This window comes from Crocodylus siamensis, chromosome 7 (genome assembly GCF_052110815.1).
Source record: "Crocodylus siamensis isolate JL-2025a chromosome 7, ASM5211081v1, whole genome shotgun sequence".
Classification (NCBI taxonomy): Eukaryota; Metazoa; Chordata; order Crocodylia; family Crocodylidae; genus Crocodylus; species Crocodylus siamensis.
The window spans coordinates 5,614,328-5,639,728 of record NC_143401.1 but is presented as its reverse complement, the minus strand read 5'-3'; the positions used below and the strand labels follow the sequence as shown (position 1 = coordinate 5,639,728).

Sequence of the window (25,401 nt, the reverse complement as noted above, 5' to 3'; positions counted from 1 at the left end):
AGGGGCTTTCCCCAGGCATCTTGCAGGCTGCTGGAAATCAGCTGGGTTCTCTCCAGTGCCACAGTGTGCAGCTGGGAGATCCCAGGGCAGGAGTTCCCCTGGTCACAGAGTTTTTCCAGGGGGAGTCTTAAGGAGACCTTGGGAGAACGGATGAGTGGAGCAGTCTGTGACATACAGATGCTCGCGGCGTGGCTGCAGGCAGGGGACCATCGGCCCATTCATGATTTGATCCTCGGTTTGGGACTGTCCACATTCTGCCCCCTTCTCACAAGCAAACACATGCATCACGGGCATCCCGGCTTGATAGGGTACTGCTGGGAGGAAGCTCGCTGCCAGAGAAGTGCTTGCAGCATAGACATCCTGCCTGGGTTCAGTGGAAGGGGATGAGAGGGACAGGCCAGCAAGGTCCTGGAGTGTAAATCCAAAAGAAACCAGAGTCACAGCAGGTCACAGGAGAGCCCCTGCCCCTCAGGAGAGACTGCAGCATGGAGCCAGCTCCCAGAGAGGGGTGGCTCCAGGGGTGTGGACTGGCTGGAGGGCATTAGCTGCTGGTGAACTGAGCCACGTGGAACCCCTAGCCAGGCTCCATCTGTCCCCAGCCTCTCTAATCCTAGGGATTAGCAACCAGATGCTGGGCACAAGTTTGCTGCAGGTAATGGAATATCCTTCTGGGAGCAGACTATGGACATCAAAGCACGGGCAATTACGGCTAATCCTGCACCTGTGCCTAATGAGGTGCGGAGCCGCATCCCAGCACAGCGCTGGGAGAACGGAGGGCTTGGAGCAGGGCTCGGAGCAGGGCAGCTGCTTGGAGGAACCCGGAGAAAAACAAGCTGCCCTGCTAAGGAAGGAAGCAGGGAGGCTGCTTTGACCAGGGACAAAACCTGCCCACGCTGCGTCTTCAATCTCCCCCAGAGAAAGAGAAGTGAAGCCCATTTCCCCTTTTCCTGCCTTCTTCACTACGAAGCAAAACTGCTGCCCACTCCTTCCTCTCTCCAGACACCCTGGCCTTGGGCTTTGCAGCCCCTTTTTGGTGGAGTCAGAGAACAGCTATCTCGGCTGCAGCTGCCCAGGTGGGCACAGGCCTGTGGAAGTGATGGGATCCCCGGGATCCGGGCAGCTCCTGCTGGGCCCCAAACTTGCTGCGGACAATCTTATTTGAGCACTCAGCTGTTTCGAAGTTCAACCCTCGCCGTCCTGGCTGGGGGAAGGGCAGCAGAATCATCCCCCCTCTCACAGCCAAGGGGAAACTCGGCACAGAACTGCTTAGAGCAACATCTTCCAAGGCCACAGCTGATTTTGCGCTGCCCGATACAAGACGTCTGGGCCTCAGGTCACTGCCAGGGGTGCCGAATGCTCACAGCAACTGCAGTGGGAGCTGTGGGTGCTCCATACCGCCGAAAACCAGTCCCAGCCCTTCTCAGTATGGGCATCCAAAGCTGGTGGGCCACTCTCTGCTCCAAGCCTGCCCAAAGCCCCAGTGCCAGGACTCAGAGCTTTTGGCCCTCAAAAGCCAATGGGCTACGTGACTAAGGTACTGGTCCACCAGGACATTTCTAGGGCAGCCCCGTGCCCTCACAAGCAGGGCTACAGCCCCCGTGCCCTCCGCGAGGGCAGGCTGGCTCCAGGAAGGGGAGGTGGCTTGGCAGGTGAACGCCGGCCCCGCGACGTCGGGCTGTCTGCACGTGCAAACGCTGCATCCCCTCACGTGTCCCAGCCGCACAGCAGGGTTATTCTGATTCAACAGGCCTGAGGGAGTATAACTTTTCAGGGAACAGGAGCTCTGGCAGACGTAAGCCTGGGGCCCCAGGGGCTGCGGTCACCCCGAACGCATTCGCCATTTAAAGATCAGTCTGAGGCACAGGGCAGGCAGAGGCACAGCCAGCCCACTCGAGCCCCAGCAGCAGCTGCCCGGACAAAAGAAAATGTTCCTCGAGACAGCTAACTTTGTGGCGAACTACCTTCTCTCTCGGTACGTGCGACTGCTTTGCTTTCACAGGGATACAGGACCATGGTGCCTAGAGATCTGTGAGCTGGAGACAGCGTCTCACCTCCCGGAGAGGGAACAAGGGCTTTGCAGCCATGTGCAACCCAGTCATTCCCCACCCCCAGATTTGCTTTAGGTCTCGGTTCCTCAGAGAGCGGTATCCGCCCCTCCACCGGCCGCTCGCTGAGGCACAAGAGAAGTGCAGATCAGGTTGTGCTCTCGCCTCAGTCTCAGGCGCTCACAGCCTCTGCTGCCTGGGAGCAGGATGCATCCCCTCGAGAGGAAGGCTTCCCAGGATGTCTGTGATCACTATACCCCTACACCCCCATGCTAGCAGGGTACTTCTTCACGGAGACGGACAGTGAGGAAGGATTCATTTGTGCTAAAGCAATTGGACAGCACTGATCTCAAGAGAAAACGTCTCGGCTAGATTCTGTCCTGGGTGGCTGGGTTTTACTTCCCCAGACTTTCCACGCAGATTCAATCTGGTAGACAAACCTTGGTTTTCACCTCTATGGGACTGCTGCTACTCCCCAGAAGTAGCTGCATTTCACCACCAGCTGAAGCCACACTTCTCTAAATAGGCTTGCAAAGTGCTTTGGAAAGACAAGCACTATGGACATGCAAGATGCTAGGAGCTGGCTGGCCTCAGTTTGAGACAGTCAAGGAGGAGTCTGGATCCAATCCACACTGCTCCATGAAACCGGTGCCCAGGCAGGAGTGCAACGTGGTTGGGGCAGCAGCCATTCTACACCCAGGGGCAGCAAGAGCTCAATGGCAGTGAGCTAGAGGGTGATTCCCCTGCAGAAACTTCCCTATAGAAATGCCATGGGTTTCTCTCTCCTTGCAGGAGGCCAAGGGCCCTGACACCCTACAGAGCTGACCTGGAGATGCCGTTTGTCAGCAGCAAAAGCAGGATTGTCCTGCACCCTCTTTACTCCAGCCACCGGGGTCTGAAGGATTATTGGGTCAGCCCACAGAGGCGGTACCCAGCTGGCAGCACGTGGCGCACCCCCAGCCAGCGACTGCTCATCCTCCCAGGGAACACCGGTGTGTCCGAGGTGGAGTCCGTCCACTGGCCGAGCTGCTGCCAGTACAAGCACAAGCTGGTGTAAGTATAGGCCCTGTAGGGCAGGGTGTGGGCCAGGGGTAGAGACGCAGGGAGGAAGCAACCAGATCCTGAGCAGCAGAGAGACTTGGAGCAGAGTGGCAGCACTTAGCCTGCGGCTGCTGTGGGCAGCTGGTCCATGAGCATCTGCGGGGCCTTCGGCCCGGCAGAACTGCATGCTGAGGACCAGGCTGGGACCCCAATCGGTTGGTCACGAGAGCGCTTGGAGATAGAGCCGTGTGCTGGGCTAGTTCTCAGGGCAGGAGGCTGAGACAGGGGTCCCAGGCTCAGGCTGTGACGGTGACGTAGCTTCAGGCCTGGGTGTCCCTTCGGAGGGGTGTGAGGGGTTCTCAGCATCCCCGCCAGTGCGGACGTGAGGACAGACTCATCAGCACTGGTCCAGCACTCGAGGCATTGCAGCTGTGCCCCGTCCCAGGAGGATGCCGTGCGACTCGGGGACAAAGGGGCAGCTGGGCTTGTCCCGCTCACGCTGCGGGTGCCCCGATTCAGAACAGGCGCTGCGGAGCCGCCTGCCCAGACAGCCCCATGCAGCCGCCAGGTGCAAGGGGCTTGGCCAGAGGAGAGCAGCAGCGGGTGGAAAAGGCTGGGCAGGCCCCAACTGAGGAAGAGGAGGGAGTCAGCAAATGGTGGGGGCCAAGAGGCCCCCCCAAAACAGACAGGGTGCCTTCCTGAGCACGGCTGGGCTGGTAATGGCCCCGGACCTGGAGGCTGCGAGCTTTAATTCTTCCCTAACAACCTTTTATCCCACTAATAAAGCCCAAACCCTGAAGCAGCTAATTAAGGGCTTCTTTGCCCTCCCGGCGTCTCACACCGAGGCAGGTTTCGCCCTGCTCCAAGGAGGCTCGCACAGGGCCCGGCGGCCTTCGCTTGTGCACACTGTCCCTCGTCTCGCTGTCCCCCACTCCCCGCTCCCGCGGTTGCCCTCCAGGATCCCCACGGAGCAAGCTGCCAGGCCTTGAGCCCTACGGCCAAGCCGCCGTGGGAAGCAATCTGCCATTCTCGCTGCTGCACATGCCACGGCCACCGAGGGGTTAATTCGGTCTCGGCAGTTGCTGGGTAACGGTGCCCTGTCCTCCAAGCATTGTCCATCCAATGAGTGAGTGCCCTGATGAGGTAATGCTCCGCCGCCGCGTGTCATTGGCTGGGCCGGTTTGTCCCCCGATAGTCTGCCAGGGAAAGCGAGGCCCAAATCGGAGGGGTGCTCAGGGGTGCAGGTTGTAGCCGTGGCGGCTTAAGGACGTGGGCAGATGTCCTTTGGGTAAATGCGGTATCTTTTATTAGACGAACTCAAGTAGTTGGGACAATTCTTCGTTGCAAGCTTTCGGTTACAAACGCCCATCGTCCGGCTGAGAAAAAGCGTCTGAAGTTGGTCTGGGTGCTCAGGCACTTGTCCTCAGCTCCCTCTCCAGCTCGCCTGCAGACTCTAATAGCGCCATGACCTCAGCCAGCCAGGCTGCCGGGTGCTATCTGGGGCATGTCCAAATATAAAGGACAGCACATCCAAGGAGCCCAGGCATCCAGGGAGCTCTAGGGAATGGGGTTAAATTTAAAAGGGTGTGTGCGTGTGTAAGTGTAAACACACACATGCTTGGATGGGGAGGGGAGGTTGCGCACCGAATCAGCCAGAAATAAGGCTCATGTCACACAAACCAAGCACCCGGTTAAAAGCGGAGGCAGCGCCTCTACTTTTAGCAGGTGATTCTGGTGACCGCAAACCAAGAACCACATGCTGTCCAAGCCTAAATCTCCTTGCAAAGCCAAGGAAACACGTAGCAGGGTTGGGGTGTCATTGCCAAAATGGGCCAGGACACACAGGAGAAGCAACGGGGCTGGGGGGATACTTTAATGGACCAGCTGCAGAGACAGGAGAAATGTTAAATAAAAAACTTTCAAGCGCAAAGTGCCCTTGTGACCCAAGGAAGCCCATCTGTCATCTCTCCCAGCAGTGCCTTGATCCAATAAAAGATAATCAGCACAAATAAAAGTCCTTGCTTCTTCAAGGAAAAGTGTGACGGGTTGACCTTGCCTGCCTGTTCTCTCTGCTGCAGCCTAGGGCTTGCCCCCTCTCCTTGAAGCACGCACAGAGCTACGCAGCCAGAAGAGCATTTCCATCTTTTTCTCCCCTCTAGGAATCATTTTGCTTTTATTATAGATTACAGAGGCCCTGGAGAGCATCAAGTGTGAACCAGGGTCTCACTGCACTAGGCACTGCATAAACAGGGAAGCAGTTCTTGCCCCTCAAAACTTACAGTCCAAGCATGAAGCGTCAGTTCCCCCCAAAACACTTCCTGAGTTTTCCTCTCCCATGGACTTTCTCTCCATGCTCCGTCAGTGCCCAGCAGCTTGTAGACAGGGAAAATATAACTCTCTCTGGCTTTTCCATCTTTCTAAATGCCTTCATACCAAAAAAACCCAATTCTCCGCAGTGGAGCTGGCTGTGAAGAGACCGGTGCTCCAAATCCTAGCTCTTCTACAAGCTTGCTCTGCCTGTTTAGGTCACATCAGCTTCTGCCTCAGTTTCCCTATTACTGAAGTGAGGATAAGTGTACTCGCCCTTCTCTGCGAACTGTTCTGGGTTCTGCAGTTGAAAGAGGGCCAGGTTTGTCAGTGGTCATCACTGATCAGTCAAGGAGGGACCTATTTAGCCAGAGTTGTAGTGGACACAGATGGCTAAAGAGATTTACAAGGCATATCCTGTTCACTCAGGCCAAGAATGCAGCAATATTTATTCCCAGGTGTCCCTGGCCATCTGACAGCAAGGAGCCTTCTCAGGTTGAAGAACATATCTTCTGAGCTTTCTCATCCCTTGTGCCTTTGCCTATGGAGAAAAGCATGGAAAACTGCAGCAACTGGTATCTTTTTTCCAGGACCGCACTGGCTCTTTCTTCGGTATTCTGCCTCTGCAAGGTCCTTAGATGACACCTGCATCGGGAACCTCATGTCTCAGACAGAACAGGACCCCAACTATACCCTCAGATGCAAAGATCATGCCCGGGCTTTGGCATCAATGAGCTCCCTTTCTGAATCTAAGCTTTGCATCTCAGGTCCTGAGTGGTTCCAGATAAAGGATGCAGCCTATGCTTGATTTCCCTGGGCAAGAACAAAATCACTTGTCTTATGGGGCGATGTCACAGTCCTGCCCTGAACAGGCACCAAGTATGCCTTACACACGCTTAGCCTGGGGACTAAACACAAAACCACAGAAAGCTGCCTGCTTACTCAAACTCCAAGTAAGCACATCTCTGTACGAAGCAGCCTAGCTAAGCTTTTCACAGCCCCGAGTCCCCCATGCCTCTCATAGCAGCTTCAAAACTGACAGAACCTTGCTTTAAAATTCCCCAAATTGGCAGCTTTGCACTAATTCTGCAATTAAACACAGCATTTCCCTTACAAAGTAGACAGAGGCTGAGAGTCCCTATGCACTGAAGCAACGCGTAGATCACCAGAGTCTATTACGGCAAGTTGGGACCGGTATCCCGTTACGCTGTAAAGCAGAATTATGCCCTTACCCCATATGCAGTTAAGTTGAGTGCAGAATACATCGCACGCCTTTGCTCAAAAAGCTCTGGAAGTTGAAGCAAGCGCTACACAAGTCCCCTTATTCACTGCCGGGGATATAGGACATATGACACACAGCTGAATAGTGCCTATTCCACCCAGCAGGGGGCACTGCCATACCCCCCCCCCCCAAATACAAGCACACCAGAGTATTACACTGTCTAGAACCGAATGCCCTTCTCAGTTAGACTTTGCAGTCTGAAGAAACCTGGGCAAGAGCCTTTCACTGCAGTAAAAAAAAAAAAAAAAAAAAGAGCAGAATTTGGCCCATAAATTCCCATTGCAGGTTCATTTCATATTCCTTAATCGGCAGCACCATGTAGCTGCCAAAAACTAAATGAGCATATGCAGATCCTCATTGGTAATTACACACACACACAGATACATACTTTGTCATCTAAACAAATTCATTTTACAAGAAGGGGGAGGAAATAAAACCAATTAGAATAGTTTCATAATAATTTGTGTCGAGTGCCTTTGCTCCTGGAGATTAACAGCTTTTGGGACAGACCCAGCCACCCCTCCTGCACAGGGAGAAACACAGCGAAACAGCTGGCTTTAACAGCAGATTCAGAGAGGAGGGCTTTTTCTTCCAAACGGCACACCAGAATTAGACAATCAGCAAGAAGAAAAGCTAATAATAAAGCAATCAAACAGGTGTGGGGCTGACTGACACCACGGAGCAAGGGGAGGGGGAAGTGAGAAGGGAGAGCAAGGCTGGAATGAAGATGAAGGAGATCCGCGCGCTTTGCATTTCCCTCGATCCATCGAGCTTCGTTGCCCCCCCATCCCCCTGCAGCCGATTCCCTTCACTCCCTTGCCCCCTCTTAATCTGGCTCTTCTTTCTGCCATGGCCCCTTCTCCTCCCCTTTCATTCCCACCCTCACCCCCTCTTCCTAACCCACCCCTCCGCCCTTTCTGTTTCTCTCTGTAACACGAGCCTCAGCCCATTCTCTGCCATTTCCATGCTTTCTGGTCCCAGCTGAGGCCTGCGCTGCTCTCTCCATCTGTCTCTGCTTTCATTGAGATGGGAGGAGCTGCCAGGCTGGGCAGAGGATGGAGCACCTGGGAGGACGCTCACCCTGCCACGCTCCAGCGGGGACACAGACCCCTCCTTCTTTGCCAAGCCCCAAGAGGGAGGCAGCTGTGCCTCAGTAGTCCCCGAAGCTCAAAGGAGCATCCAAAGCCCCAGTGGAGCAGTGCCAGGCAGCTTAAGGGCATGGTATCATCCTAACTCTAAACTGTGATCCCCCTTTTTAATCCCCATGCCCTCAAGTGTAACTTGCCCCAGCTGGGCTAGCTCTGGTCTCTCATGGCAGAAGGAATGGATTCTGTGCTCAGCTTTGCCAATGCTGCATTGACCAGCACCTGCCCCAGCTCCCCCTACTCTGAGGCACCCGAGATGTCCTGGCTTGGGTCTCCTTTGGGGAGAATTTGCCAGCACTCTCCAGTTCTTTCTTGCTAGCCAGCCAACGTCACCAATCTCCTGGCACATGCGAGAAAGAGACCTGCCGGTGCCCAAGCTTGGGATGCGAGCCCTGCCGTGTTGCTCAGCTTACACAGCTCGCTCATCAGCTCCTTGCCAGCCTGAAGGGATCGGGATCGCTGGACCTCCACCTCCACAGCACAGCAGCCAGCCCTTCCTCCAAATCACTGAGCCTCCCATAGCAAAGCCAGGCTGCTACAGCCTGTGGGACCTGCTTCGGGGAGCAGGCCTAAGTGGAGATGTGCTTGCTAGATTATCCCAGGCCTGGCCTGGGATAATCCCTCGAGGTGAGGGAGCAGGAGCGCTCGCGCACGGCAGAGAAACAACACACTTCGCCTTTAAGAGCAGATGGCGACTTATAGACCGACAGGGCGAGGTGCAGCCCAAGGAGGCCAGATGGACTGAGAAAGAGAGAAGGAAGAAAATACAAGAGTAAATAGAGAGGGGCCTTTACCAGCCAGCTCCTATCAATTATTAACAGCCTCCATCCCCCCCGCATGAAATCCAAGGCGGTGACTGTCGGCAGCTCCCCCCAATCACCCTTCCCCTTGGGGGGAAAAGAAAAAACAAAAAAAATCAGGCTTCATCTGTAGCCAGGGGCATTCCCAAACCAAGATGTGATTTGGGAAGCAAGCTGGGATGTCCAAGGAAGCCGGAACCGACACTAGAATCAACAGCATCTGGTGGAGGCAACGTGCCTGCCCCGCAGCCTGAGATCCCCGCACCAGGTAGATATCAGCAGGCTTACTCCATCTCAGTTAACATATCCAAGTCTCCGGAGCTTGGACTGCTCTATAGAGAACCCCAGCAAGCTGCAGAAAATAACCCACACAATGCTCCAGCTGTGGAGCCGTCCGAGGGCAGCAGGGAAACAAGCACGCTACCAGGATCCTCTTTGTTCCCAGCTAGGATGGTTTAGTGCTTTATTTTCTCCGCAGTGAGAAGTACCCATCCTGTGTGTCCCCCCCCCCCCCGCCCCGCCGCCATCCCCAAACACATATTCAAGCCCTGCTGTCACCTCCTCCCTCCAATCCGTTCAGCTTGTTGGCCTCCAGCATGCATTTTACCTCATTGTGTGGCCAGCTGCTTGGTCTGGAGCCCAGATCTGCGTGTCGGGTGTGGTGGGGCATTCCAGCCGGGGCTCAAACGCTCAGGAACAGCCGCTCGCTGCGGTGGAGGCATTGAGGACACTAGGTCAGGCGGCAACTGGCTGGGGATCCAGGGTGACCAGCACATCTGGGGTAGCTGCAATGGGAAGAGGCAGGTCAGGGCTAACTCGCTAGGAGCCACAGGATGTGGCAACCAAAAAAGATGCACCAAGTGGTTCTGCATAGCCTAGGAATCAACAATAAAATCCCCAGCCTGGATTATCTCCCCAACAGTCAAGCTTCTCTCCACAAACCCTCCTGCCCTTCCTAAGTCCCACCTGTATATTTAATGTCTCCGGGAGGGTTAATTAAATATGTTCCCTCCTGATCCTGATCACTTCTCAGTGGCTGTGCTGCAGCAGGCCTCCTGGACACCTGTCTAGCTGATGACCTGGGAGTTAAGCCCTGCTTGCTGACACCAAGGGGAAGCCCTAGGCTCCATCACTCCCCCTCCAGCTGCTGTGATGACACCAATGGCTTTCTGCCATTGTGGTAACTTGAGCTGAGCTAGGAAGGAAAGTGGGGCAGTTAGGACCTCCAGCTGTGCAGGCTGGGCTGGGTGGGGGTCTGGGGCCAGGCTGGGACTCAGTAATGCCAGGGTCAGACCTCTCTTAAGGCTGAAAGCAGCATTTTCCCTCTCTGTTCACTGCAAGACTTGGCTCTGATGCCCAGGGGTGGTGCATTCACAGTGCACCAGAGAGGCAGCATCACCCCAAGGGAAGGATAAAGAGGGGTGACACCACGTATCGCTTGTTCTTACGGTGCTCAGAGCCGCTGGGGTGCAGTAACGGGGCAGCTCAATGCAGCTGCATGAGCAGGAGAGCACACCACGGGCACATGCTCCTCCCGTGAGACATGAGTGAGGGCCACGGCAGCACCACAACCCTCCTTAGCTGGCCCAGGCTCGGTGGTGGGAAGCTAGCAACAGCAGGTTCACCCCTTAATGAGAGTCACGGACATCCCAGCTCCCCTCCCATCCTCTTGGGAAAGGGAAGCCAGTGCATTCTTTGATGGGCTTATTATACCATGGGACTCCAACCAGTCCTCCCCAGTCTCACTAGCATGCTCCCCTCACCCCTCAGCCTGTGACTTACTTCCCATGGCCTCCTCTCTCCCTCCTTCCTTCTGCAGATGGAAAAACCGTTGGCAGCATCTCGACTATTATTACCTGGGCAAGAGAGCTCGCCATTTCCGGGTCTCAACCATTCACCTGTGAGGGGATCACCCATCCCACCAGTCTTGGTAAGTGGAGAAGTCCCTGAAGTGTTGGGCATTAGGGTCTGCTGTCTACCACTCCTTCGAGGACCACTGGAGTCAGAGGAACCCCCTGAACACACTTCAAAAGTGCCCCCGGCTACAGCCAGACCTCAGGGATAGCAGGAACTTGCTCATGATGTATTCATCCCTGTGACATGTGGCCACTTGTAGAAGATGGGGGTCCTCTTTCTTCCTATTATTTATTATTTCTATTTTTTACTATTGCAACAGTGCAGCCTTGCCTCTCCACACCTACTGCAACCCTCCCCCTCCACTCATGCCACAACCCTCCCCATACACCTTCCTCCAGCACACTCACAGACCCCCACAAACCACATACCCACTTACACCCACACATCCACACACATACACCCACATCCCGCACCCACCCAGCGCCTGCTCCACTGTGCCAGGACCTGGATATAGTAAGAAAGGGGGGTGCAGTAGATGCAGGGGGGGCTGGACCCGATGATCTGTAAGGTCCCTTCCAGCCCCTAACGTCTAGGACACTATGAAACACCAGCCTCCACCTCAAAGAGCTTGCAACCTAAACTCTTCTTCACCTGTCCCCTATGTCTATTGAGAACTCATGTCCCCTTCTGCCCCAGCCCCGTGACTAGAGGCTGGGCCCTTTTTGACAGGGTCAGTGTTATTTGTCCTGAGTGAGGAATTCAGGATCAGCCCAGCGACAGATTTCCCACCCACGCCTCCGCCTCCACTCTAGTTTCAGCATCTCAGAAAGAGGAATTCCCCACCATGATCGTCTATAGCTACTGCCCGTACAGTCCCCACCCTCTTTGCCCACAGCAGCATGTCAGACCTTCTAATTTGACCAAAATGGGGGCGTGATGGAAACAAGCCCGCAGGAAACTCTGCCCCTGTGATTTCCTCAGACTGCCACCCGCCCCCCAAGAGGTTCCTCCAGCTGGTTTCAGGACCTGATATTTCTAAAGTTGGCCAACTTCGGCCCTTGGAGGAGGAAGTGAGTTGCCGAAGGGAGGCATACGGCCAATGCACGTATTCCTTCCCTACACTTCGAGATTCATGCATGTAATGCTGATCTGCAGCAGGTGACAGCTGGCTGCCAGGCCTGCCGCTAGCTGGAAAAGGCTCACTGCTTTTAATTCACCAAGAGCCAACAGGCTGCCTCTGCAGGATAGCAGCTGCCTCACACTGAAGCCTGTCAAGGCTGCAGGTGGTACGACGGGCGCACTGCACTTTGAGACTTGCAGTCTCAGTGGGTTGGATATCCCTATGGACAATGACTGCGGCTACTGGGGTCCTGCGGGCTGCGCTTGCCCTCAAGCAGATCAACCCCCTTGTGAGGGTACACGTGATCGGGGAAGCAGCTCCCACAACGTCCAGAACGGGTGCGCACGCATGGTCCTTCTTAACACGCTGCCTGGACCCCAGAGCAGCTCCCCAATATCCTAATGCAGCTCACAAGAGGAACCCCCTGCATCTGCAAGCAGGAAGGAGTAGTCCACACACGACCCAGCCAGAATGCAAACACCTTGGCCACGAGGCACCATCAGTCTCCTGCAGCTCCCTCCATGGGAAGGCAGGACCTGCCAGGCTGGAGGAGACCCACCCTTCATCTTGTCCAGGGGCCCATCTGCAACGGAGGCCAAAACCAGCTGTTTTCGACGACGGGACAGGAACCACACAGTAGCCATGTGTAAGATCATCTAAAACCGTGGCAAGTCTCGGGCAGATCTCTGAGACACACACTGGTTGAAGCCCTGCAGCAGGAAGTTTTTTCTCTCCCAAACACCGTATCCAAACTTCGAATTCTGGAAATGCCTGTTGCATGTGCAGATGTTGGGTCCTTCTATGACTCTTCCTAGATTCTCAGCCTTGGTGAGAGCTTGAGGCAGTGAGTCCCTCAGTCTAACTGCACACTGAGCAAGCTGAATGGAACGGCCCCCTCGCTCTTGCATTTGTGGACCATGAACTCCCTTCGTTGCACTATTTGACCTTGTGCAGAACCTTCCTATGCCAACCTTCATCTCGCCCATGTCTCTTCATAAAAGAGATTTCCCCAGATCTTTGATCCTTCTCAGTGCCCTTCTCTGAACACTCTCAACCTCTGTAATATCCCAGTCATGCAGCCATACACACCCAGAGAACTGTAGATGAGTGTGTAACACTGATTTACACCCAGGGTTTCAGTCCAGTTCTTCTGCAGTCCAATATCTTGCTTGCACTGCTGGCAGCGTTTGAAGAAAGGCTGACATAGGACAGCACCCTCCCCTGAGCCCTTCCTGCCCCCAGCTTCTCCAGCCCACTTGCCAGGTAATATTTTTATCACCCAGTTCTCTGTAAGCTTCCTACACAGTGACTCACAAAGGCTCCCTGCACCTGACTGAAGTTGCAATGAAGGATGAAGCTCATCCTTCCTGCTCCCATGTGTTTCTCATACTGGCCAGGCACACCCTGAAAGACAATAGTTAAACTGAGACCTCAGATTCCCCCCCTGCACCTCGCCCTTGTCTTGTACCTGAGGCTAACAGAGATTGGATCTGGGTATTTGCTTTCCCTGGAATCCATGCGCCTATGCAAATGCACATAAAGACATGCACAGAGCAAATATCAGGGCACGCACTGGCATACAGACACCCACAGACAGGGGTCCGTGGGCAGTGATGTGGGAGAAGGGAAGTGTGTGGGCCTCTGCAGAAGGAGCCCGTCCCCCAACACAGCTAGGGTATTTCTGCTGAGCTTTTGCAATGGATCTCGCACCCTCCTACAACTCCTCTGCAGTCCCCTCCACCCCGCTTCCTCTCTGGGTACAAGCTGCCCTGGCCTGGGAAATCCCTTGTGGTTTCTTGCAGGCTGGAGCAGTCCTGTATACCATGTGCTGGGCACCATCAGGGCCTGCATTCTTGCAGTCACAGCCCTGAATATCTCCATTATATTTGGCTTCTCCCCACCCCCAAGCCCAACTCTGCTGGGCTGTTATTTTACACTGGTGTGACTGCCACCCTGTTTGATTGTTTCTGTGAAGCAGCTGCACCTGCCGTGAGCCGCAGCAAAGGGTTGGGGAGGGAGAGATGGCAGGTGCTTGGCTCCGGGCTCCATCCTCCAAGTGGGTGAACTGCTAGCACAACAGCAGGACTCACCCCAGTGCAAGGAAGGGATCCTGGCTCCCAGTGCCCCCCTTGGGGAACTCCGGAGTCAGAGACAAAGGGCACAGCTAAGAGCCTGAAGTGAAACCCCAGCTCCCAACTCTCTGCTCCTGCTTAGCTCTAACCCTGAATGCAGACTATGGGAAGTGCCACATGGAAGAAATCATCCCCATGCCACCCCCCGGCATCGCCCACCATCTTCACTCTTGACTGTGCCACCTACATTAACCCCAGTATGGTGGGAGCGTTGGTGGGGATGCCAATACCTGCATACAGAGAGCTGTTTGCAGGAACCCCCACTGAAATGCAGCCACTTCTGGGGTGGAACGTGACAGCTGTTTTAATAGCCCCACAACAGGAGGAGATGCTTTGGGGACAGCAAGTGAAGCAGCGGGTTTCCTTAGCTCTAGACATGTTTCTGTCTGCGCAAACAAAGGAACATAATAGTGGAAAGGGCCTCTCGGGCCTCTGGTTCATCCGTGTGCATTTACACAAACAGCATCCAAAGAGACTGTTTCCACAGAGCAAGATGACAGATCCCAGTGAGATCAGTCTGAGACTGAGCATGAATCAGGGTTGGATCTAACAGGTGGGGGAAGCGTTGCCTTGTGGTGGGTATGGTGCAGGCCCGAGAGCCAGGAGACTTGGAGAGGGGGATCTGTTCTCTACTTTGCCAATGACTTGGTGTGCAGGTCCAGGGAGCTCCCTTCCCCTCACTGTGCCTCAGTTTCCCTTTTTTGCCAGGGATGGCACTGGCTCTGCATTTTGAGGTCCACAGGAAGGCTATGGACAGTGTTGGGAACAGACAGAACCATCGGCCTTTGAAACGCTCCTACCTGCAGAGGGGAGCAGGCAGGTCATTGCAGGGCCACCTCTCAAAGCTGGGAGGCTCATGGCCCCCGATCTGCCCAGGGGAGGACAGGTCAATGGGACCACCGAGACGTGGCCCGGATGATGCCTCAGGAAGCTGTAACTAACCCCCTGACCGAATTCCAGTGGTCTCAGTCCCGCCCTGGCCTGGGAGCACGTGTGGCCTGGAGAGATAACAGCCACCTCCCCCCAGGCCCTGCTCATTTCAGGGCTTCGGCTTCCTGTCCCGCGTCACTCCAAGGGGCTCGTCTTGCCCCAGTTCCCAGGCCCTGCATCCGACGGTCTTCCTGCTGACCCTGGAAATCGCAGGCTGCCTTCCTGTCCCAGATCTGCGTGTCTTTGCTCCACTCCCCACTTACGGCTTCCTGCCTGCGAGTGGCCAGTGCCAGCACAGGTCTGATTCACTCGCTGCTTCCTCTGGCCTGGCCCCATCCACCAGGCCGGGGCACCCAGCTACGTCACCATTACCCAGGCCCCTTCCTCTCTACATCCTCTCCCCCAGCTCCCGGTTGCCAAAGCCTCAGCCAAGGGACAGCATGTAGTTAACATCCTGTCTGCAGGAGGGATGCTTGACTCCAGCATGGTGGTGCTGGGGGGGATGCAAAGAGCATCCAAGTCCCTGCCCCTGTGGGACTAACCAGGACAGCCTGAAATCATGGAACCAGGGAGAAAGCTTGCCCTCTCCCCTTGAATCCCACTGATCCCTGCCCTGGCCCGGACACCAGAGCCTCAGCCACTCCCAACAAAGAAGCATGCTCTTCATCATGCAGGCTCCTACAAGGGCACTGTTTGCTGCCCATGACCCAGCTGCCGGTGGAGTCAGACCCCCAGCAGGCATGTCCCATGGCCAACAGAGCTACCAAGCAGGCTGGAAGCAGAGCCAGGGACTGCTCTGCAAACTGCTGGGAGCTGCCTGGAGAGGAGCCAAGCACCAAGAGCACTGGAGGGAGTTAACACAGATATCACAGCCTTGAACGGTTTGGGTTTTTAACTCAGTGCCCAGAGGTTCAGGGGCTGATCTGGGTCTGGGAGACCCTTATGCCCATACAGCCAGCATTCATTCATGTACCCCGAGTCTTCATCTGGACCATCCTTTGGATCTGCGTTCTTTGTTCCTCGGTGCCTGCCTGACCTTTGCAATTGGCCGAGTTATGTGCACACCATTCATGGAAGCCTGCCTTACCAACCCACCCAAGCCAGGCTGTATAGCTGACCTGACCCCACCAATACTGACTGCTGTGTATGTAGCCCACAGCTTTGATCAGCTGGGATTTAATTTTGTTCTCCAAACCATTGATACAGAAACTGAAGAGTGCTGGCACCAAGAAGAGGTCCCCACAAGACCCCTCTAGAAATCCCCATGGGCGTCCAACAAGTCACCATTTACATTGCTTTTTGCATTCTACCAGTGAACTACTTTTCAATCCATTTAATCCGGGCCGCGCTGATTTTGTACAGTGCTGATTTTTTTTTTTATCAGACTGTCATGTCAGAGTAAGTCAACTGCCTTCCCAAAGTCAATTACTTCCTAGTCTAAATTCTAGTCCTGTCTCGAGGACTCTGCATTACCTACTGATTAAAACACAGGAGACCTAGGGAGAAGATCCCTGGCTTCTATGCTTGACTTAGCTACAGATTTGCTCTATGAGCTTGGCATATCCCTGCTCAGTGCCTCAGTTTCCTTGTCCCTACAATACAGAGAAGGGTGCTGAGATGGGGGGCAGAGGACGTGTAATGAATGGTAGAAGGCTTTGAGATGCTGGGGTGAAGAAGGTGGATGGCAGATCAGTCCTGACCCCATCATCATCACACTGACAACACAAAGCAGGCTATGTGCCACAGGATCTCTCCCAGAGCTGGTTCAGGATGCTGAGCTCTGCTGAGGTCAGTAGGTTCCTGCAGAGAGTGAAAAGGCTTGTGATAAACCAGCTTTGCCTGTGAGGAGTCCATTACTCAGCCAGTGAGTCACGACACAAACCTGGGAGACAGGGGAGGCACTTAGCCGCCTGCGCGGACTTGCCCTGGAGATGAGGAGCCGGCAAAAGGCACTCGACTTGCTCACCTATTCTGGTCAGGAAGGTGACTCAAAGGGACGCGATCTGCAAAAGAGCCAGAGGGGAAAATGCTTCTGGGTCAGCAAGGCCAGAGCACTGAGCAAAGAGGGAAGCATGAAGTCTCAATTTCCTTCCTCCAAGCCGGCAGTGTGGGGAGGCAGTCAAGAAGGCCAACCGTACCCTGTCATGCATCCACAGATGCATCTCGAGCAGGTCCAGGGAGGTGATCCTCCCCCTCTATGCGGCACTGGTCAGGCCGCAGCTGGAGTACTGCGTCCAGTTCTGGGCGCCACACTTCAAGAGGGACGTGGACAATATGGAAAGAGTTCAGAGGAGGGCCACTCGTATGATCAGGGGTCAGCAGGGCAGGCCTTATGAGGAGAGGCTACGGGACCTGAACCTGTTTAGCCTCCACAAGAGAAGGTTAAGGGGGGACCTTGTGGCCTGCTACAAACTGGTCAGGGGGGATCAGCGGGTATTGGGGGAGTCCCTGTTCCCCCGTGCGCTGCCAGGAGTGACCAGGAATAACGGTCACAAACTGGCGGAGGGTAAGTTTAGATTAGATATTAGGAGGCGCTACTTCACAGTCAGGGTGGCTAGGGCCTGGAACCAGCTTCCAGGGGAAGTGGTGCAGGCTCCTAGCCTGGGGATTTTTAAAAGGAAGTTAGATGAGCACCTTGCCGGGGTCATCTGACCCCGGTGCTCTTTCCTGCTAAGGCAGGGGGTCGGACTAGATGATCTACCTAGGTCCCTTCCGACTCTAGCTACTATGAAACTATGAAACTATCACAGGCAAAAGGTGAGGCCTCCTCCCCCTAGCCAGGGCCAGGAAAGCCTCTCACCACGAGATGCTCACTCCCCTCCCCACAGCCTCCCTGCGCAGCAGTTCTGAGAAAGAAACACACATTTTTGAGGAAAGAAGGGGAACAGTAAGCACTTGAATACACCCAGCTTTTGATCCCCTTTGCCTGTACTGGTGTGATGCACTTTCACAGATTCATAGTTGGTAGGGACCGCGATAGATCATCGAGTCCGACCCCCTGCCTGGCCAGGAAAGGGTGCTGGGGCCAGATGACCCCAGCCAGGTGCCTATCCAGCCTTCTCTTAAAGCCCCCCAGCTTTATAACTCGTATAACTGTGCACAGTAACTGTGCTTGGATTACGCTACAAAAGGACCAGACCAGTCACTGCACTAACTAAACTAACATCACCGTGGAGCAAACCAGGCCACAATGCACAGAGATGTCAGGCACGCTGGTGCTGCTTGTCCTCAGCTCACTTCAATTTCCCGCATCCCTCCCCTGGGGAGTGGGTATGACGGTTCTGTGTTACAGAAGGGGAAACTGAGGCCTGGAGCCAGAACGTGGCTGGCCCAGGCTTGCCCTGCGAGCACGGACCAGAGTCCTTTGGATTCCTTGTGCCTGCAGCTCCCCAGCCTGTGCTTCGGCTACACCCCTCTGGCTACTCCCGCTCCTGGTGACTGCAGGAGTCATTATGGGGGTGGGGGGGTTGCTAATGTCCGGAGGCCAGGAGAGATCAGTATCGCAGCATCAGGAATTCCAGGCCTCTGGAGGGGTAAAGGCTTTCTGGAGGGCTCAGGTAACAGAGCTCAGCCCCCCATCAGGAGCCTGGTGTCAGCTTACCTTCGCCATGCGCTAGCCCAGGTGAAGGGAGGCAAGCCAGGCTATTACACATGGAAGTGTCAGTGTTCCCTAACCAGGGAACAGGCATGCTACACACATGACACTACTGGCCTGTGACCTCCCCTCCCAACAACTTCTGCCCCGATGCGTGTTACATCCTCCAAGTCCCTCGTGATAGGACAAAGGTTGTACATGCCAAATCCAGCCTGTGTGAAAGACAGGGCAACTGCTTGCTCTGTTACCTGCTGGCTCTCAGACCCCCCCCAAAACTCCCCCTTCGTCTTGTGCGAGGAAGAGAGGCTGATGTGCACACGCTGGGGGCCACCTCACTCCTGTGCTCCAAGCAGAGCTCATCTGTGCCAGACACAGGAGCTTTCTCAGGGGCTGAAGAGGAGGGGAAGAGAGAAAACAAACCATGGGTGGTAGATGCTGGTAACAAGGCTGAAAGCATTACTGGAAGGTGTTCAGGGTCCACCGGAGATGGGGACAATGTGGGGAGAATTGACTAGAAAACAGAACCCCGAACACCCCCACCTCTCCCTCCGAGACCGACGGAGAGTGGAGCCGTGCACTGTCCTAATCCATGCACACATCCCCTCGTGCATGCATGGAAGAGGGGAAGATGCACAATTGCACATAAGCACACCCCATCAGCTGCCCAGACCCATCCTGGGCAGCTCGGCGCCAGCTAGCATGTCCCCACAGCACAAAGGGGGAGTTTCAGACGGGCTCTCCTCTGAGCAGAGCAGCTGCCACCAGCTCAGTCAATTCCCCATTCATCTGAGCACTGCTGGCATGTCTATGGGGTCTTAAAGGGACACTGCATGTTTGTTGTCCCTTGTCCCCCACCCCACCTAAAGGGATCATCCTTGCTCCAGAGCTGCCCTGCCTGGATTTTATGGCCCAGCATGGGGATAACAACCCACAGCTTGAATGAGTCAGGCTGCTCTTGAGAAAACCTTTCCTTCGCTTTGTAAAGACCAAGAACAAAAGACATAACCCTCATCCCTACGTAGCCCACCCCATGGTCACTGCTCCACAGGGTCTCATCACAAATCATACGTGCCCGAGAGCCATGCCACAGAGCACAGTGGCTCCCCTTCACTGGACGGACCTTGGCAAGGTTAAACCAGGAAACCCAAGCCAGGACTCAAAGTCTCTCTCCGCACCCCAGGCTAGCAGAGTGTCCCCTGCACTCTGCCCTGGCAATGAGACTCGGGGTGGTGGTGACACAGGACAAGGTGGGTTTTTCTCTGAAGGGGCTGAACAAAGTAGGAGGCCTAAGTCCCAGAGGAAGTTATCTTTCAGCTGGCATGCTACTGCGCCCAGAGCTGTTAGGAGTGAATAGGCACAGGGCACCCAGGGAGCCTTGCTAGGACTGGGCACCAGTGAGAACTGAATGCGTGTCTTTCCATCTCCAGGGATGGTTTGCAGTATCGCCTGCTTGATCCCCAAGACGAAGCGGAAAGACCCGAGCCGTTCTGTTCCCTGGCCTCCCCGATAGCAGCCCTCTCACTGGGACTGAAGCTCCCTGCTGCAACACGCGTGCAATAAAGTGGTTGGAGTGGAAAGCCCCTGTGTCTTGTGCCTGATGCCTGGCCCTAGAGACGACCCACATACGAACATAAGAAATGCCACCAATGGTCCAGCTAGCCCAGTGCCCCACAGAGCTCCCCGCCACACCATCTCAGCGGGCTGAGGGATACCAAGCCAGTCTGCTTCCAAACTACCCATCGTCACCAGCATGCTCATGATCCACACCCTCCACCATCCCATCCTCATCCTCACGTCCCGCCCAGACACCAAGCTGTGGAACATCCTTGGTGAGGATGAAGGTCCCCAGTGGATAGATCTGTACTCCACCTTGATCCCACAAGCCACCAGGGACCTCAGTTGGTGGCTGCTCCACAGAGCCTTCACCCTGGGCATGTATCTGGCACAGTTCATGGACACCCCTCTATGAACAGAGGGAGACACTGTTGCTTGCCAACCTAGGGTGCCAGGCTGCAGCCCCTTCACCGCCTCCTCCAGAACCTCTTGCTGAGGTCCTGGCTGCACTACTCCCCTCCCCTGTTTATTCGTGCACTCCCCATCCAACTCCCCACCAAGTCCTGGGACCTCCTGGTCAACCTCCTCCTGGCTCTGGCTCAACTCACCATCTGCCTCACCAGGAGGGATGCTCTGGCTGGGAGGACCCCAAGGACTGCAGGGCCACTTTCCTGTCCCTAGTGCAATCCCATCTCTGAGTGGAGCTTCACTGGGCAGTGCCCACTGGATCCCTGGACTCATTTGAGGGTCAGAGGGCACTGGCCCGTGTGTTCTGCTCAGTACCCCCCCTTGGTGCATTCATGCTAAACCTCTGACCTCCCCTCCCGTCCCTGTTATATTTTCAGTTGCCCCAAGCACTCAGTCTCCACTTTCCCGGTAGCCTCCCCTTCTGAGGGAGGCTTATAGTTTCACTCAGTGGGCTGTTGGCCCATGACCCATTAACGTGGCAAATAGACCTGTCTCTGAAAGTGGCAGGAGTGGAGGCTATGCAGGGAAAGCACTGAACTAGATCTCTCTTGAGTGATCCATCTCCTACTCAATACCCTCCTTTGCACCCACCATTTATTGGGTTAGAGATGCCAGAGGAAACATATCTGGCCATTCTGCTCAATAGCCATTAATAGATTTATCATCCATGAATTTATCCAGTCCCTTTTTGAAGCTGGCGGTGCTCCCTGCCTCCATCACGTCCTGTGGCAATGAATTCCATGAGTTACTGACATGCGGGAAAATGTACTTTCTCTTGTTAGTTTTAAATTTGTCACCTGCTCCTTTCAGTGGGTGCCCCCTGATTCTAGTGTTCTGGGATTTAGTGAACAACAGTACCGTTTCTTTGATCCACACCCGGCATGATCTTATAGACCTTTACCATATCCCCCCATCATTCTTCTCCTATCCAAACTGAAGAGTCCTGGCCGTTTTAGGCTCTCCTGGTACGGCAGTGAAAATTGGTGTCCGAAAGGGGAACCATCATGCTAGTGCTTCACAGAAGCCGCTTGAGGAGTCCTTCTCTGGCCTGGTGTGCCTGACTCGGATGGGCACCAAGCTAATCTATGAGATCAAGTGTGAGATCCCCTCCTGCCCATCCCCGCCCTTCCAGTTGCCCTCTCATGCTAAAGAAAATGCTTTGGTGCAAGGCCTGGCTCCCTGCAGCCCCAAGGGCATGCAACCTATCAGCAGGATCCCCCTTCAGATGCTCAGCCTGTGAGCAGCAGGGTGCAGCACGGAGCTGGCTGCACAACTCCGCTCCGTGCCCCCCTTCCCCCCCCCCGATCTGGGGAATTCAGCCTGACTGGCAGAAGCAGCTATTTGAGAAGCATGGGCCACAATCCTGCTCCCCCTAGAAGTCCTGCCCTGGGCAAGATGCGGGCCTGGGATCTCTACTTCCATATGGCACAAGCAGATGGGAAATAAGCATGAACCCAATGACCTCTGCCCCCAGAGCCCAACACCTGGACCCCAAACTGCCCTCATGAAGGTCACCGGGCTCTCCCTGGCTCACGTTTGCTCAGGCTTCAGGAGGTTGTGGGACTGGTGCGATGCCTAAGGAAGTGCTGCTCTCGGGAGCCCCCAAATTGCGCTCAGCACCCTGAGTGCAGAACAAGAAACTGGTGTCCCTGGGACTCTGCTCCCAGTCGTGACTCAGTGACTCAAAGGCTGTGGACACATCACTTCCCCTCTCCAGTTCCCCACTGGGAAATGGCTTCTGCTTCCCCTCCCACGGGCTTCTGAGGGTGGATCAGGTGAGTGTCTATGCAGTGCTGGTTTCCTGCCTTGAAGCCCACTCAAAGCTAAAACTCCCCAGGAGACATGGGATGAACCCAGCTACGAAGATTAGCTCCAGGCCTGATCCAAAGCAGATGGGTGTTTGGGCCAAGGGCTAGATTATTGTTTGCCCTGTTACCTGGGGGGTCAGGGCTAGAAGAGCTATTTCCTGGGAAGACTCTTTGTGAACTTCAGCATCCCTCCTGGGTCTGTGCACGGAGGGGAATTTCATCCATCCTGCCCAGATCAGCACACAGGGTCATTCAGCCCTGAACTTGATGAAGACCTTCTGGGAGATGAGATGAGAACTCCTGCCTCCTAGATACATGCTCAGACAGGTAGATCAAAGTGTGTTTGTTCCTCATGCTGGCGATGCAGCATTTTGCAAGGTTTCCCCTTGATGGAAAGTGCTGCCCCAGGTCAATTCAGCTGCCCGGTGGGTTTTCTCAGGTTGTTTTCCCAAGTCAGCTGTGACTGTTGCTGCATGTCTCACAGCAAAGCTCTAAGTGCTGTGTCACTTCCTCATTCACACACGCAGAAAGTAAGCGTGAGCAGGCAATGCTGCCAATTAGGGACCTTCTCCGGAGCTGCAAATGAGCCCCGGGGAAATTCCCTCTGCTCTTATGTAATGAGAACTTCCCTGAACTGCCGCAGGCAGTGCTCACCGATCCGTGCAACACATGGTGGGAGAGAAAAGGGCACCCAGGGTTGTCACCCACAGGCCTGACCTGAAGTCCCTTCCTTCTGTTGGTACCTGGGCCTGAGTTCCTACTCTCAAATAGCGATATATAAACCAAGTCACTCCGTTCTCCAGGGTAAAGGTGCTTTATACGGGCAGAGTTTCATCCTCTGCCGGTGTAGAAACAGCCTTGCCAGTGTAAGCACTTCTGAACCCATATCACGGCATCACACTAGAAAGGTCATGTTGACTGGACTAGACCAGGATAGTTCAAGTAGTCCTGCCTGTGTGCACACGAGGCCTTTGCAGCACACCATCCAGGAGACACTTATCAGTGCAGCTTTCCCCAGTTTCTACATGCTCACAGATTATATATAAGGCCAGACGGATTCATTGCGATTGCCCACTCGGAGGTCCTGAATAACTAGGACTTCCCTGGATTCTCCACCAGCCGACCAGCATGCGACTGTTTCTAGTAACAGAAGAGCCGCAAACCTCGACACATTACAGTGGTGAACTACCCTCCCTCTTTACAACCTGCCCTTATTTCTAGTCTGATTTGGTTGGTGTGGGCTCCAATTCCAGCGTTGGGCTTGTTAGGCCATGGCCTAGCCAGCAAAAGAGCCCGCTACTGTCGAATTGCTCTTCCCTGTGAGCGTGTATAGGCAGTGGTTGCATCACCCGTGCCCTTCTCTTAGTGACTCTCGGCAGACAACTCACCCGTCTTTCTGAGCACGGAAAAACCTCTCTGAGCCCAGGATAGCAGGACTCCTAAGGGGCGGGTATGGTCAGTATAACTAGATCAGTATAAATCCAGACCCCGGGGTATATCAAAAGGTCTCTCCCATGTAGATACCCTTCTAGCGATTTAGCATCAGGAACTGATGTCAGCCAAATCACTACCGGACAAACGAACTCTCGGCCGTCCAGACACGGGGCCTGCCGAGCCAAATCCTAATCCAGTTTTAGTTAGCTCAATGCAATCCTGCCATGGAGACAAACCCTGACTCAACCCCGCAGGTTCTGCAGCCAAGACGAGTGCCCTTCCCAAAGCTCCCAGCCCGGGGCTGTGACGCTTCCTGGTCCAGGCTCGAACCGGCTCTTAGCAGGTAGCCAGGCCTGGTGAGAGCCCAGACAGCAACTGAACAGTGGGTAGCGAACTGGCAAATTAGAGGATCTATAGTAACACTTTCTATTGTGGTGGCATTAGCACATGGTGGAGCAAACGCACAGCCGAGCATGCTCGGAGCCAGGCACCTGTTCTTGCCTCCTGAGGGCAGAACTGGAGAGGATGGCACAAGCCTTCCACGCGTGCCAGTGCCCAGGGGAGCTAGGAGGTGGTCCCTGACGCCGGTGCCTCTCTCCCAGTGTGGATACAGGTCCCCTCCTCTCCCCACTGCCAGTACCGTGCCCCTCCCATGGGCCAGCGAGTTCTTCCCCATCGCCCCTTGATCTGGGGCTCCCTCTACCCCAGCTGCCCCATCTCTTGCCCCACAGTTGCGGTGCCTCTGGCCTGCACTTCACACTCTTCACCCTGCCTTCAGGGGGCCCTTTGCCCTTGTGCCCTCACCCTGCCCGCCGGCGCTCGGGGGGGAATCACAGAGCTGGGGTCACAGCCCCAGTGCCAATTCCAATCATTTCTCCCTTTAAGAGCAAAGGAAGGGGAAGAATGACGGTCTGTGTCTGGGCCGGGCACCCTGCTCCCCAGTCAGCGCTGGGACAGATTCCAGAGATTGCAGAAAGGGGAATTCTTCACATCTCCACTGACCCCCGACCCGCCGCGAACAAGTGTCCCCATGTCCTGGCAGCGGGCTGGCGAGCCAAGGAAACACAGGCCGACTGTTTACAGGCCTCACAAGACAACTGCACCAGCTCCGTTTCCAATTTCAACTCCAATAGCAGTGTCTTTCTTTAGTTCCCTCTCCGTGTCTCCTGCACCCTGGCTCTGCCTTGCATCTGCAGGGGCTGTGATCTGGGGTGGGGGGAGGAATGGAAGCGATCACTGTGCAATGTACCGGATGGTGGGGTCTGTCACCAGCGCCCAGCAAGGGAAAGACAGGACCAAACCCTGCAGAAAACAGCCCTCCTCTAACACAATGCCCTGCCACTGCCTCATGGGCACGTCCCTCTGCTGCCGAGATCAGAAGTAGAGGAATCCCACAAACGTCTCCAGACGCCCAGAGCCCAGCCGTTCTCCGGTGATACACGCAGACAGGTTTGTTCTGGGTTGCTGCAGCAACCATGCTAATCCAGTGAGCAGAGATGCCTCCAACAGCCTTTGTGCTGTATGCGGGCTGCTGGTTCCCAGGGTGTCTTCACAGAGGGGCTCAAACACTCGGGTTAAACATAAAGGGGCAGCATGCCTCAAAGCTGTGCGGACGGCGTGGGCTCCTTGTGCAAGTGAGCCGCACACGGGCATTCACACAGAGAAGAGACCATGCTGGGATGCAAGACCCAGAGGCTATTACCCCGGCAAACCCGATGGAGGGTCACTAAAGCAGAATAAGGAGAGACAGCAGAGATGGGACCCCAATCTGGAGAGTCTCAACATTCAGGCTGGGGATTCAGGCCAGGCTCATCTGAGAACACAGGCAGCTGGATCCAGATATGGACTTCCCCAGAGGGTGGATCCAGCCCTGGTATATAAAT

At 55.1% G+C, this 25,401-nt stretch overlaps 1 protein-coding gene and 1 long non-coding RNA gene across 2 annotated transcripts in view; one reads left to right on the top strand and one right to left on the bottom strand.

Moving 5' to 3' along the window:
- Positions 1-25,401, bottom strand: part of LOC149859406 (uncharacterized) — a 78,052-nt gene that overhangs the window by 20,689 nt on the left and 31,962 nt on the right. The window contains exon 2 of the long non-coding RNA XR_016443583.1: positions 9,228-9,405. This is a non-coding gene — a long non-coding RNA (uncharacterized LOC149859406). The remainder of the gene's footprint in view (positions 1-9,227; positions 9,406-25,401) is intronic.
- Positions 1,725-19,831, top strand: LOC149859407 (uncharacterized). Its single transcript, XM_090058130.1, has 4 exons — positions 1,725-1,972; positions 2,838-3,098; positions 10,440-10,550; positions 19,682-19,831. The coding sequence occupies exons 1-3, from the start codon at positions 1,926-1,928 to the stop codon at positions 10,522-10,524; spliced, it is 393 nt and encodes a 130-aa protein (XP_089914256.1). The 5' UTR covers positions 1,725-1,925; the 3' UTR covers positions 10,525-10,550; positions 19,682-19,831.